We start from the raw sequence: 15,049 nt of genomic DNA on the forward strand, positions 1-15,049 counted from the left end.
GTGCCATCTCTACTCCCCTGCCCCGGCCTGGCCTGAGCCAGCAATGATGCTGGGACGCCTGTCCCTTCCACTGTGGGTCTGGAATCAAGCAGAAGATAAGGAAGAAAACAGGCCTGTGGAGGACTTTCAGCCTCCACCGAGCTGTCAGAGAGGTGAACAGGGCCAGGAGAGCCGACCGCTCTCTCCCCTTCCCGATACCAAGCTCAGAGGCAGCTCCCATTCTGGAGTCTGGGCTCTGGTCCCGGCCACCTCGTTGGCTAGCTGTGTAACTCTGACATTAACGGAGCGGCTACTATGTTTGCCAGGCACAGAAGTGGGTGGCGCAGGTTTGGAGGTGAACTGGAAGATAGGGTTCCTGCCTCAACGGCCCATACGAGGCACTGGCCTGTCACTACACAAGTCACTCAAATCATTCCTGAGGCACAGCTGCTCGAGGTGCCACCGAGGCCCAGCCAGGGGATGGGGTGCTGGGAGTGTGTCCTGGAGTGTGACTCAGCCTGGGGTCGTCAGAGGGGGCTTCTCTCAGGGAGATGCTGTGGTGCTGAGAAGGAAGCGGTGAGCGGAGTCAGGCAGGTGAGGAGGAGGGGGAGGAGCAGACCACGCAGAAGACATGCGCATGGACGCCCTGAGCCAGGAGGGGCCTTCACCTCTAGAAACCTTAGTTTCTCCATTGGTAAAGTGGGCGGGATTGGCCTCGCCTCCTGGACGATGGGACGATGGGACAGAATCATGCCTGGAAAGCACACAGCCCCGTGCCTGGCTCTCAGGTCTCCTGAATAGCTGTTAGAATCACAGATGCTTATGGCGGATCCCCGGAGCTTGTGGGGGTCCCCAGAGACCATCCGGTCTAGTGGTTCTCAACCTGAATGGTTCTGCCCCCGAGGGGATATTTGGCAATGTCTGGAGACACTTGGGATTGTCCTAACTTGGGCAGGGGGTGCTACTGGCATCTGTCCGGTAGAGGCTGAAGATGCTGCTAAACGTCTACCATGCACACGACAGGCCTCCACGACAATGACCTGGCCCTGAATGTCAGGAGTGCTGGGGTGGGGAACCCTGATCTAGTATGAGCCACTTACTTTACTCACAGGGAAACTGAGGGCCGTTGTGGGAAAGGGGTTTGCTTAGGGTCCTCTCCCAGCACGACAGCTTAGGGCCAGGCCAGGGGCACAGGCCCGTGTCCCAGCACCAGAGCAGGCCTGGCGGCAGCCTGTCTGAAGGAGAGAGGGAGGGACTGGCAGGAGGGGAGGGAGGAGGCCCGGGCCTGTGGGAATCTGACCCTGGACCAGGGGTGGGGGATGGAGTCACATATCTCAGGCATCCGGGGGACAGAATTCTTGGGCATGATCTTCATCATAAGCCAGCATCTCACTCGGGTGCTCACTGCAAGAGGGGGTGTGCAGCTGCTTCAGGGGGTCCTGACTCAGCCAGCCGGTGGCAGATGGGTGGCACGTCAGGCTGGGACCATGGCGTGAAATCCCAGCCTCAGAGCTGTGATTTGCAGGGTGGTAGAGGCCTGGGGGCGGCTGGGGTGTCTGGGAAGGTTCAGACCCCCGCATCCCGTCTCTCTGCTCCAGTTGAGGCAGGCTCCCTCCTCCACCTTATGATGATGAAGAGGGGGTTACGTAATGTTTGGGTAGCAGTCGCTTTACCCATGCGCTTACACGGGGGCGGTGCAGCCTGGCTTGCCGGAGGGGTGGGTGAGGCAGGGAGGGAGCCTGGGAGGCAGGAGCCCTGGGTCTGAGCCTTGTTTCTGCTGGTGACTTGCTGTGTGACTTTCAACCTGTCTCTCTCCCTCTCTGGGCCTATCTCCATACACAGAGGGTGGGAGCACATCACTGACTTTCTTTTCTTTTCTTGAGATGGAGTCTCATTTTATCGCCCAGGCTGGAGTACAGTGGCGTGATCTCGGCTCACTGCAACCTCCGCCTCCCGGGTTCAAGTGATTCTCCTGCCTCAGCCTCCCGAGTAGCTGGGATTACAGCAGACATCTGCCATCAGGCCTGGCTAATTTTTGTATATTTAGTAGAGATGGGGTTTCACCATGTTGTCCAGGCTGGTCTCAAATTCCTGACCTCAAATGATCTGCCCACCTCTGCCTCCCAAAGTGCTGGGATTACAGGCATGAGCCACCACGCCTGGCCACACATCAGTGGTTTTCTAACTGTGCCCACAGAACTCTTAGGTCTCCGCCAGGGTCTCTGGATGTCCCTGTTCCATGGGGCTCCAGAAGAAGGAGCCAGACACCAACTGGGCTCTTGCTCCCTCCGCCCCTGCCTGGCAGTTTGTGTGTTTATTCATTCACCTCACCAGACAAACATGCCCCAGGTCCATGTTTCGTGCCAGGCCTCATGCGGGTCATCAGGGCACGGCGGTGTCAGGGGGCCTACGTTCCGGTGGGCGACTGACCTGGAGGCACATATGGTAGAGCGTGGTCCACGCTCTGCTGGGACGGACGAGCGGGCAGGGGTGCAGAAGAGGTCCCGAGGCCTCAGACCTGGGGCTGGGCCGTCTTCCTGAAAGAAGCAGCATGTAAGCTGGGGCCTGGCGGGACAGTGGATGGGCCCACGTTAAAGAAAGCGAGATTCCGACGCTTCTTAAAATGGCCAGGAAGGCTTCGTTCGGGACTCTTGCAATAGGTGTCAGGACTATCACAACCTGGGAGAGAGTGGACTCAGCTCTAAATGCGAGGAAAAGTGAGGCTTCACAGCCAATGAACAGGTGAGGGGTCAGCGGATGGAAACTAAGAGGGGGCCTCCAGGGCAGGCGATTCCTGCTGAACTGACTGGTCAGGCTGATGCTGGAGGCGGGACGAGGACTCACACATGAAGCGGGGACGAGGAACTTGATCAGATATCGTGGGGTGGGGATTCTGGCTACACCGACTTAGGATTCTTGCTACAGCTGGGCCAGGCAGGCAGGGGCCAGGGGACAGGTCAAGGCCAAGTGAGAAGAGGAGGACTTCTCTTCCTGTCAAGGAGACAGAGGAGCCCGTCTGAAGTCCGGGTGCGGAGTATGGGGTGTTTGGCAGGAGGAAGCTGGAACATCAGGCTGGGCACCCTCTCATGGGCATTGCCTCGTAGGGGGCTTCTTGGGGCCCCTGCTAATGGCACAGAAGGGAGCTGGGGCCCCACAGTGATAACCTCTGCAGGGGTAACCGGATAGGCCCCCAAAGGCTCCCCACTGAAGCCGGTTTCCCTCTGCAAAGACGTTCACTGCCAGCCTTCCACAGCTGCTCACTGTGCACAGCCTCCGTCTCCTTAGAGCAGTCCCTTGTGAGCCATCCGCAGGGAGGCTTTTGGGTGCCTTTTGTTTTGTCTTTATTGTTTCGAATAACCTTTTAGAATCACTCAAGTAACACAGAGTCATTGTGGATAAGTTAGAAGGTTTGCACGAAGCAGAAGGAACCACCTGGCATCCAGAGAGGTCTGGTGACAGCTGGGTGTGCCCCCACATGGGTCATTAAGTCCTGGTGCCAGGCATGTTCCCTCCGCTGCCCAGGGGCCCATCTCGGCCTGGGGGTCTGGGGTCATGGGCCAGGCTGAAACAGAAGAAACTCAAAAGAAGCAGGGAGAAGGCAGCTTTAAGGGCCAGGAGCGGGGTGGCTCTGTCCCTTCCTCCTGCTGTGGGAAGGGACTTGAGATCCATGTGCTTTGCTTCCTTCTTGCTTGGCCGATCCAAGCAGGGGCTCAGAACAGACCTTAGGGCTGAGCAAAGGCCAGTAGACCCCGAGAGTCCTGCCAGGCTGCAGGCATTCTGGGTGGGCCTGCGGACATCACATGCATGGGAGGGACGGATGCTGGGGCCGCACACCGGCCGGCAGGGCAGAGGACAAGACAGGCGGGGTGGGCTCCAAGTCTCACGCGTTGCTGTGGACCTGATCTCTTTGTGCCTCAGTGCCGGCATCTGTGAAATGGGATGGTTGGGCCGACCTGCCAAGGGAACCACCCTCTCAGGGCTGCTGTCATGGGCTCTTACAAAGGCCTGTGGTTCCTGAGCCAGGACCTACCACCCTGGGCCTCTAGCGCCCTTCAAGGTGTTCTGGGGTGGGGACAGGGAAAGGTGCAGAGGGCTGGCCTATCCACAGCCTCCTGCTTGCTGTGGGCGCTGTTGTGATGGTCATGAGCCTGCTGTGGTCTGACTCAAGAACAACTGCCCTTCCTCCCACATCCTGCTCCATCTTCTCTGCCCTCCCCCATCCTCCTCCTCCCCTCAACTGCCTTCACTCCTGCAGCAGCAGCCACAGTACTGGCAGGAGGCTGGGTGCCTGAGCTTCACCATTCAGGCCGCAGAATTTTCAGGGTGCCATCCCTGGGTGCCCCACATGTCCCTTCAGGTCTTCGTGTGCCCAGGGTCCATTCCAGTCCCTTAGATTCCTCTTCACTGGGGAGGTGGACGGTGACTTTTCCATGTGCCTCCTCTCTGTATGGGCCCTAATCACAGCGCTGCACACACCATGCACGGTTCTCCCAGAACCCTCTCCAATGTCTGAAGGAAGGGTGGAGGCTTTGTGTGAGTCACATTAAAATGGGGGACAGTGGGACTGTGTGAAAGTCTTTGGTGATCTGGCTTCTCTGAGCATCGGTCCCTTTGGCATTCACCTTCGATCCCACCTCAGCTGTCATCTGGGCTCGAGGACTTGCAAATGTCTTCCTCTCTCTGAGCCTGTTTCTTCAGCTGTAAAATGGGCTTCCTCGGCCGGGCACTGTGGCTCACGCCTGTAATCCCAGCACTTTGGGAGGCTGAGGTGGGCAGATCTCCTGAGGTCAGGGGTTCGAGACCAGCCTGGCCACCATGGCAAAACCCTATCTCTACTAAAACTACAAAAATTAGCTGGGTGTCGTGGTGCATGCCTGTAATCCCCGCTGCTCGGGAGGCTGAGGCCGGAGAATCGCTTGAACCCAGGAGGTGGAGGTTGCAGTGAGCCGAGATCCTGCCACTGCACTCCAGCCTTGGCGACAGAGTAAGACTCTATCTCAAAAAAAAAAAAAAAAAAAAAGGCTTCCTCATAGTACCTTCTCATAGTGCTGTTAGGGCCATTCTAGGAGAATAAGGTGTGCAGAGTTCCCAGTCGGGTCAGGCCCTGCAAAGGTAATAGCTGGTGCTGCTGACAGCTGACCTCTCTCTGGCTTGCTGTTGTGGAAGCAGTCGTCCTCGGAGGAGTGCGTGTTTCCCTGGAGGTGGGGTGGGAGGGACGGTTAAACTGCCTACAGGACCCAGCTTGTGAATTGGTTCAGAACAACACATATTTAAGTTCACAGTTCTAAAGATCACACTCTTGCCTCGTTTTTGTGCTGAGCCCTGTGGTTACATGCACCATGTCCCCTGATACCAACAAGAGGGGTGTGAGAACCACCCCTTTTTATGGATGAGGAAACGGAGGCTCAGACGGGCGAGGGCATTTGCTCGAGGCTGTACAGTGAGTGAATGGCAGAGATTTGGCCTGGGATTGGGAGCGCAAAGCTTTTCCAGCATCAGCCGCCCAGGAATCTGGAGGGTTTTGTGCTGGGCACCAGGGCTGCAGGGTGGACAAGTCCAGTTGGAACAGCCAGGGTCCCCCATGCTGTTTACTAAGTTCCCTGGGAACAGAGGCTGAGGGGTGGGGTGTGGGCATGTGGGAGGAGCCACCTGCTGGCTCCATATGGTGGTCTACCCACCAGCACCAGCAGCGGCCCACCCAGCCTGATGCCAGGAGGGGCTCAGCGGAGAAGCTGGGGAGGTGGGAGAGTCTCGTGCAGGCCTGCGGCTTCGGGGAGGCCGTTCATGTGATTCTTGTTTTAGCCCCCTCGGGTGGAGCGCAGGGTTGGGTGGCCAAGTGCTCACTCTGTGTGCAGTATCTGGGTTAATTCCTTTGTCAGTTCGTAACCCCCTTATGCAGACGAGGCTAGGAGAGGTGAAGTCTGTATCCAAGGTCACTCCGCTAGTGAGAGGCAGAGGTGGGACTGCGCCTGTGCCTATCAAGTCCAGGTCTGTGCCCATGGCCCCAGGTGGCACCATCTCTTTGGACAAGGAGCCACAGCTTTCCTTTCCTGGGCGATGTTGGTGGGTGGGTGATGTTGGCATCTCCTTTACCCTCTCTGGCCTGGTCTGCTGCCTCCAGGTACAAAGGCTTCATCAAGGACTGCCCCAGTGGGCAACTGGATGCGGCGGGCTTCCAGAAGATCTACAAGCAATTCTTTCCATTCGGAGACCCCACCAAGTTTGCCACGTTTGTTTTCAACGTCTTTGATGAAAACAAGGTGAGCTGGGGATTGATGGGGCCTGCGTCAACCCGGAGCCTTTTCCCTCCTGCGGCAGCTGGCTCAGCTCCTGTGGGTACCCGCAGCGCCTCCACGCCCACTCTCTCCTGCCGATGTTCCCTTCTAGAGAAGGAACACACACACAAGTTCATGCTGACATGCACAGATACACAGCCGCACATAAATGCATGCACATGTACACATGCAGACACACACACAATAAACACAGATGCATCCAAATGCATGCACACGTGTTCACACATGTGTACACCCACACATGTACTGACATGCACATCCAAGCTCTCACACAGACGTGTATGTGCACATGCAGATGAATACCATGCACACATGTGGGCACACATACATGGAGATGCAGCCACACATGCGAACACACCTGTGTATTCATACAGTGCACACAAACACACACGTATGCACACAATGCATGGACTTGCAGGTGCACACACGTGTACACACAGAGAGACATATACACATATGCATATGTATACAGTGCACACACATGCATGTATACACACGTACACAGTGCACACACATGCATGTACACACACGTACACAGTGCACACACATGCGTGTACACACACGTACACAGTGCACACACATGCGTGTACACACACGTACACAGTGCGCACACATGCGTGTACACACACGTACACAGTGCGCGCACACATGCGTGTATACACATGTACACAGGGCGCACACATGCGTGTATACACATGTACACCCTGACATTTCTCTTACAAGCATAAAATGCAAGTAACTCCCATGATAACAGGATTAATAATAATAACCAATATTTCCTGAACATTTACTATGTGTAAGCTCTTTGCATGGATTTTTTTTTGTTTTTTTTTTTTTGAGACAGAGTGTCACTGTGTCACCCAGACCGGAGTGCAATGTTGTAATCTCGATTCACTGCAACCTCCACCTCCCGGGTTCAGGCGATTCCTCTGCCTCAGCCTCCTGAGTAGCTGAGATTACAGGCGCCCGTCACCACACCTGGCTAATTTTTTTTATTTTTAGCAGAGATGGGGTTTCACCGTATTGCGCAGGCTGGTCTCGAACTCCTGACCTCAGATGATCCACCTGCCTTGGCCTCCCAAAGTGCTGGGATTATAGGTGTGAGCCACCGTGTCTGGCCATACATGGATTATTTTTAATGAGATCTTACAAGCACCTGGGAGCTGGGTATTTTAATACCCATTTTGTAGGTCTGGAAACTGAGGCTCTGAGAATCGTAAGCTATAGGATCTTTTGTTCCTGGCTTTTTCCACCCAGCATCATGTTTTCAAGACTTACCATGTGGTAGCTTGTGTCACCTCCGGGCAGCGGCTGCACCCACAGCTGTTGGGTTGTCTGCGTTGACCCTGATTTGTCCTGCAGTAGCATTTGAGGGTGGATTTACTGTCACTTGTCTCTGTACCCCCTGCTGCTGGCACCACGGAGGTTTCTATTTTATCCCACCCCCAGCTTCTCCCAGGTACCCCCAGGCTGGGAGTCACATTCCTGACCCCGGGAAGGGCTCTTCGCTTCTTGGGCCTCAGTTTCTTCATTTGCAAATAAGAGGTGGAATTAAACAGCCTGCAGCGGCCTGCCCTCTGCAAAAGCCTGTGAGCCCACAGCTCTAGGCCGAGGGGCTTCCAGGCTGTTGCTGAGAGGAGCGCAGGCGTTGGTGCTTCTGGCACCTTCTCCCATCAGGAGTGGAGTCAGCCTCTCCGTTCAGCCTCAGCCCTTCTTCCTGTGCCTCCTGCCTGGCCTCTCCTACTTCTAACCCCCGACACAGTCCCCCAGCCTCTGCTCCCTACCCTCTCCTCGCCTCTCGCCCCCCATTCCTTCAAGCCTGTGCTCTCCACCTGAATGTCCGTTGGTCACGATGTCTGGAGCCTGCGACTGCCCCTCGCCCGTCCCCGAGATTCAGCCTGACCCAGTGGCCTGGCTGGCACTGACCGAGGCCATCCCCTCTCTCTCCGGTCAGGACGGGCGAATCGAGTTCTCCGAGTTCATCCAGGCGCTGTCGGTGACCTCGCGGGGAACCCTGGATGAGAAGCTGCGATGTAAGTCCTGCCCCGTTGACCCTGTGGGGCAGCAGCTGGAGGGCCCAGGTCAGAGGGAGGCAGCCCTCGGCCCTCACCAGGCAGGGGTGCCAGACACCCACCGTAGTGACCACAGATGGCGTCCCAGCCGCGTCTGCAGAGGGCAGGCCTGGGCCCTGGGCAGGTGGCCCTCACATAGCCACGTAACTAGGCCAGGCCGACTGTCCAGGGTTCAAAGAGCAGCACAGACATCTGTGCTTCCAGTGGGAGGGTTTCCTGGAGGCGACCGGCAGCAGAAGGAGGCTCGCTGAGGCAGGTGGACAGGGCGGGCTGGGGGCAGAGGCTGGCAGGAGCCTTGGCTGCACTCGGGCAGGTGCAGAGCTGGGCAGCAGGAGGGGCAGTGGGGACCCAAGACCCGGGTTCAGTGCCGGACCCACCTCTTTCATAGTCATTGCTTTGATTCTTGCTTACACTCATTCACTTACTCACTCGTTCATTCACCAAATAACGTCTGAACACAGCCACGTGTTGGTACCAGGGATCCACTAGGGGATAAGACAGACAATATAGACGGGTCCCTGCTCTCAGGGCGATCAGTCTAGAGTGGCAGCAGGATTTAAAAAAAAAAAAAAATCCTGAGAGGGAGTCATGAGCAGGAGAGGACCTGCCTGGCAGGCACGGAGCTGGGGATGAGAGGGGCTAGGGAGGGGTGGGAGGCTCCAGGCTGGGCCCTCAAAAGCAGGCCCAGGAGGAGGCTGAGGGAGATGGGAGGGGAAGTTGTGCATGCCCCTGGCGGCATTAGCAGGAACGCAGGGTGCATGGAGGGGAGGGAAGATGGAAACCAGCTGGCCAGAGCTCCCTGCTGGGTAAGACTTTCACACTTCATTCCATCGGCAGGGATAAGACCCTGCAGTTTCTTTTTCTTTCTTTCTTTTTTTTTTTAAAGAAATAAAAGAGAATTTTATTTATGCAAAAGCTCCTCCTCCCGATGCACTATTTTATTTTCTAATGTTGACTGTAGCGGGCCACACCATAATTGTGGGATCAGAGTGGACTGTGGGGAGGAGGCGGGGACTGGAGTCGGGGAAAGGAGAGGGGAGCTCCTCTGGGCCACATCCCAGGCCCCCGACTGTCCCACGCACTCAGCTCCAGCCACTGAGGCCTCAGCCCTGGAAGCCCAATGCCCCATCCCTTTATTTAATTTAATTTAATTTATTTATTTATGGACAGAGTCTCACTCTGTCACCCAGGCTGGAATGCAATGACATGATCTCAGCTCACTGCAATCTCCGCCTCCCGGGTTCAAGCAATTCTCCTGCTTCAGCCTCCCAAGTAGCTGGGATTAGAGGCACGCACTATCACACCTAGCTAATTTTTGTATTTTTAGTAGAGATGGGGTTTTGCCATGTTGGCCAGGCTGGTCTCGAACTCCTGACCTCAGATGATCCACCCGCCTCGGCCTCCCAAAGTGCTGGGATTACAGGTGTGAGCCCCCATGCCTGGTCCTGTTATTTTAAATTTATATATATATATTTTTTATTTACATATTTAATATATATATTATATATATATAATTTTATATATATACACAGAGAGAGAGAGAGAGAGAGAGAGAGGAGAGAGAGAAAGTCTTGCTCTGTCACCAGGCTGGAATGCAGTAGTTCGATCTCGGCTTATTGCAGCTCAAGGCCCTGACTCCAAGCCATCCCTCCCACCTTCACCTCCCAAGTAGCTGGAACTACAGGCAAACGCCAACACATCCGCCAATTTTGCTTTAGTAGAGACAGGGTTTCACCATGTTGGCCAGGCTGTTCTCAACTCCTCTGACCTCAGGTGATCCTCCTGCCTCGGCCTCCCAAAGTGCTGGGATTACAGGGGTGAGTCACTGTGCCTGGCCCTGTTATTTTAAAATATATATATATATAAAAATATATAAAATATATAATATATATTATATATACTATAGATAGAGAAAGAGAGAGAATTGCTTTGTCACCCAGGCTGGAGTGCCGCGGCTCGATCTCAGCTTATTGCAACTTTCGCCTCCTGGGCTCAAGCCATCCTCCTACCTCAGCCTCTCAAGTAGCTGGAACTACAGCCATGTACCACCATGCCTGGCTAATTTTTGTATTTTTGTAGAGACGGGGTTGTGCCATGTTGTCCAGGCTGGTCTCGAACTCCCATGAGCAGTCCACCCACCTCAGCTCCTTCCCAAAGTGCTGGGATTACAGGTGTGAGCCTGCCACTGCTCTGCAGCCTAGCTGTAAATGGTGTGTGTGTGTGTGTGTGTGTGTGTCTGTCTGTCTGTGTCTGTCCCCGTCTATCCTGATGTAAATATTAGTTACATCATTAGGAATGGGCCATTCAGTCACTGACTTCATGTTGGCGTGCAGAGAGGAGGGGCGAGTTGAAGGCTCCTCCCCACTGCCCCAGCCCAGGATCACTCAGTACTGCCACTTGCTTACAGGGGCCTTCAAGCTCTACGACTTGGACAACGATGGCTACATCACCAGGAACGAGATGCTGGACATTGTGGACGCCATTTACCAGATGGTGGTGAGAGGCTGGGTCCCATGTGGTTAGGGGTGGCAGGAGGGGCAAAGCCAGTGAGAGAGAGAGAGAGAGAGAGCGAGCAGCTAGGCAGCCATGCTCCTGCCCAGGTGGAAGCAGGGGTCACTGGCTGAGCCGTTCTGTATGTCTCTGCCTGGGCAGGCAGGCAGGAGCCGGCAGATAGTGGGGCTGGGGTGTGGGATGTTCCGGGGCAGAATGGCAGGGATGGGGAGGGGAAAGAAGAGGGGGGCGGCCCTCATCTGGAAACTGCCAGGTCTGGGGGGCAAATGTGTGGCCAAGAGCCCAAAGCCCAAGTGCCAGGGCTCCAGCCCTCCGGGCTTTGTCCATCCTCCCTCGCAGGGAATACTGTGGAGCTCCCAGAGGAGGAGAACACTCCTGAGAAGAGGGTGGACCGGATCTTTGCCATGATGGACAAGGTGAGGTGGGGGCAGGGCTGGTCCTGGACCAGGGAGGCACGGTGTCGATGGCAGGAATTGGAGTCCCTGCAGCCTGGGCCTGGCTTTGCTGCCAGCCCCTTCCATGGCTCACGGCAGGTGGCATGTGTCATATCCAGGCTCAGCAGCTAGCCCTATCCAGTGTCCAGAGTCTTAAGTCAGTTTGCTCAGCATGTTTTCTTTAATCAACCAAAGTCCTTAGCCTTTTTTTCGTTTGTTTGCCGTGGACCCCTTTGTCATTCTGGAGAAGCCTACAGACTTCTCTTGGGCAGAATAATGGCTTTAAGTGCATAAAATAAAATCCATAAGATCAAAAAGGAAGCTGATTATTTTAGAAAACAGCTGTCAGAGTATTTTTAAAAAAGAATCTGTGATGTAGCATTCTGTGAGCTGCTTTCCTAATGCATTCACTAAGATGTGGTGGTGAGTCCAACAACCCCCGAAATTGCGAGCTGTCATATCTGCAGCAACTGGGGTGTGTTATGAAAAGACCCGTGACCCCTACTGTCGACAGATCACAGGCACTGCAGGTCCTGTTGGGGACCATCACCTAGGCTTCCATCAAAGGAAAACCTACATTTCAGTTAGAGGTTAGTGAAAAGAAAGACTGATTTTTTCTTTCCCCCAAGTTCACAGACCTGCTGACTTCTATTCACAGGCTCAAGGTTAAGAAACCCGTCTTTAAAGGAAGGCCAGGCGTGGTGGCTCACACCTGTAATCCCAGCACTTTAGGGAGGCCGAGGCGGGTGAATCACCTGAGGTCAGGAGTTTAAGACCAGCTTGGCCAACATGGTGAATCCCTGTCTCTACTAAAAAAAAAAAAAAAAAATCCAGGAGGCAGAGGTTGCAGTGAGCGGAGGTTGCGCCATTGCATGCCGGCCTGGGCAACAGAGTTGAGACAACCGTAAACAAACAAACAAACCACAAAAGCACAGGTGTGATGGCACATGCCTGTAATCCCTAAGTACTCGAGGCTGAGGCAGGAGAACTGTTTTGAACCTGGGAGGCGGAGGTTGCAGTGAGCAGAGATCGTGCCACTGCACTCCAGCCTGGCAACAAGAGTGAGATTCTGTCTCAAAAAAAAAAATTAAAAAAAACAAAAAAAAAGGAACGATAGACGCCGGAGCCTACTTGAGGGTGAAGGGTGAGAGGAGGGTGAGGCTGGAAACCCTCCTATTATCAGGTACTGTGCTTATCACATGGGTGACGAAATAGTCTGTACGACAAACCCCCCACAACACAGGATTAACCTATATAACAAACCTGCACATGGATCCTTGAGCCTAAAATAAAAAAACTCAAAAAAGGACTCCAAAAGCGGCAAGGAATCCATTTTTAACCAAACCTTTTAAACTAAATAACTTTAAATGTAAATTTGAAATAATGACATTAGGGAAATCCAGGTGTTACGTGCCTTCAGCAAAATAATATAAAATGGCCGGGTGCGGTGGCTCACGCCTGTCATCCCAGCTCTTTGGGAGGCCAAGGCAAGTGGATCACTTGAGCTCATGAGTTTGAGACCAGCCTGGACAACGTGATGAAACCCCGTCTCTACAAAAAATACAAAAATTAGCTGGGTGTGGTGGTGTGCACCTGTGGTCCCAGCTACTCAGGAGGCTGAAGTGGGCGGATGGCTGGAGCCTGGGAAGCCAAGGCTGCAGTGAGCCGAGATCGCGCCACTGCACTCCAGCCTGGGTGACAGACTCCGTCCTAAAAAAAAAAAAAAAAAAAAAAAAAAAAAGATCTATCAGCAGTGTGTGGAGCACAGAATAATAAGTTTCTTGCGGTGTGCTTCCACGTGGTTAAGCCAGCCGCCACCGCCACGCCCCCGTCTGCAATCTCCTCCCCTATTTTATGTGGGAAATAGCACAGACCCTGTGGTCGCCACCGGATCTGGCCTCCCGCAGCCCTGGGGCCTGGGTAGGTGACGGAGCCTCAGCTTCCTCCCTGGTAAATGGGGATGAGAGCAGCACCCTCCTCTTGGCTTGGCCGTCAGGGTTCCATGCACTGAGGATTGGCGCTTGTGCTTGCGTGTGTGTCGCACGCAGGCCACGCATCCCCTCGGGAAGCATGGCTGGCTGTGCTCGGCCCTCAAGAGACTGTGGTCGGCGCTTGCCCCTCTCTCTGGAAACCTGGGTGAGCAGTGCCCCGTGGCCTTTTTTTCTTGTGGAAGTCTCACGGGTTTCTTTTGAGAGATGGTCCAAAGAAGGGACTGCCCAAAACCGTCCCCTCCTCAAGAGACCCACTAAAATTCCTCCTTCTGAGCCATGTCCAGCCCCTGCCGGGTCTCCCAGGGTCCAATGTGTGGGCTGCCCAGGCAGCCAATGCCTCCCAAGAGAGACCCCAGACGCCAGCCTTGTCGATTACTCACATTGATGGAGGTTAATATCATTAACTATGACGTGTGTGGAGTTACTTCCAGTTGGTCAAGCACAGAGCTGTCACCCCAGTGCCTGAGGGAAGTTTTCTGTGTATCACTCCACCATCCCCAGGTGAAGAAACATGCCCAGAGAGGTGGGCCACGGCCTGCCCTGCCCCGGAGTTTAGGTCTGTCTGGTGCTGGCTGCCAGCCCTGGGTTTCTGCCTGCCTCCTGATCTAACTCTTAAAGGGTTTGGGACCCGCCCTGCTGGGCTTGTCCAGGAGTCTTCTCTCCTGGAAGGTTTCCCACCTCAGCCTCTCTGCTCACAGAATGCCGATGGGAAGCTGACCCTGCAGGAGTTCCAGGAGGGGTCTAAGGCAGACCCGTCCATAGTGCAGGCGCTGTCCCTCTATGACGGGCTGGTATAGTCCCGGGCCGGAGCTGGGTGAGTAATGCAGGACGGGCCTGGGGTGGCCCTGGATTGGGGTGAAAGCCAGCAGCAGGACACCCAGTTTGCAGGTGGCCACTGGGTCTCTGGGGCACCCAGTGGAGGACATAGCTGGGAGGAGGAGGCTGGAAGGGGGGCCTTCAAATTGGTCAGAGCTCCTGCTTGGACTATCTTTTTCTTTGAGGCTGAGTCTCGCCCGCCGCCCAGGCTGGAGCGCGCAGTGGCGGATCTCGGCTCACTGCAGCTCCGCCCTGCCCACGCCATTCTCCTGCCTCTGCTCTCCGAGTAGCTGGGACTATAGGCACCCGCCACCATCCGCCAATTTTTGTATTTTTTAATGGAGATGGGTTTCACCGTGGTCTCGATCTCCTGACCTCGTGATCCGCCCGCCTCGGCCTCCCAAAATGCTGGGATTACAGGTGTGAGCCACTGCGCCCGGCCTGGATCATTTTTATAGACCCAGATCAGCCTGTGAGTTTGCTTGAACGGAATTTTTCTGGGTGGGCTAGGCACGGTGACTCACGGCTGTAATCCCAGCACTTTGGGAGGCTAAAGCAGGTGGATAACCAGGTCAGGAGTTCAAGACCAGCCTGACTAACATGGTGAAACCCCGTCTCTACTAAAAATACAAAAATCAGCCGAGCGTGGTGGTGCACACCTGTAATCTCAGCTACTTGGGAGGCTGAGGCAGGAGAATCGCTTGAACCCAGGAGGTGGAGGTTGTAGTGAGCCAAGATTGTGCCACTGCACTCCAGTCTGGGTGACAGTGAGACTCCATCTCAAAAAAAAAAAGAAGCCAGGCACGGTGGCTCACGCCTGTAATCCCAGCACTTTGGGAAGCCAAGACGGGCGGATCACGAGGTCAGGAGATCAAGACCATCCTGGCTAACACGGTGAAACCCCATCTCTACTAAAAAATACAAAAAACCTAGCCGGGTGAGGTGACGGG

At 54.9% G+C, this 15,049-nt stretch overlaps 1 protein-coding gene across 1 annotated transcript in view; it reads left to right on the forward strand.

Moving 5' to 3' along the window:
- NCS1 (neuronal calcium sensor 1) overlaps positions 1–15,049 on the forward strand; it is a 66,233-nt gene that overhangs the window by 40,212 nt on the left and 10,972 nt on the right. Inside the window, exons 3-7 of the mRNA XM_031654638.1 lie at positions 6,101–6,239; positions 8,230–8,308; positions 10,755–10,844; positions 11,198–11,274; positions 13,982–14,097. Coding sequence (XP_031510498.1) covers positions 6,101–6,239; positions 8,230–8,308; positions 10,755–10,844; positions 11,198–11,274; positions 13,982–14,080 — 484 coding nt within the window. The 3' untranslated portion in view covers positions 14,081–14,097. The remainder of the gene's footprint in view (positions 1–6,100; positions 6,240–8,229; positions 8,309–10,754; positions 10,845–11,197; positions 11,275–13,981; positions 14,098–15,049) is intronic.

The sequence above is a fragment of the Papio anubis genome, chromosome 13, assembly GCF_008728515.1.
Source record: "Papio anubis isolate 15944 chromosome 13, Panubis1.0, whole genome shotgun sequence".
Lineage (NCBI taxonomy): Eukaryota > Metazoa > Chordata > Mammalia > Primates > Cercopithecidae > Papio > Papio anubis.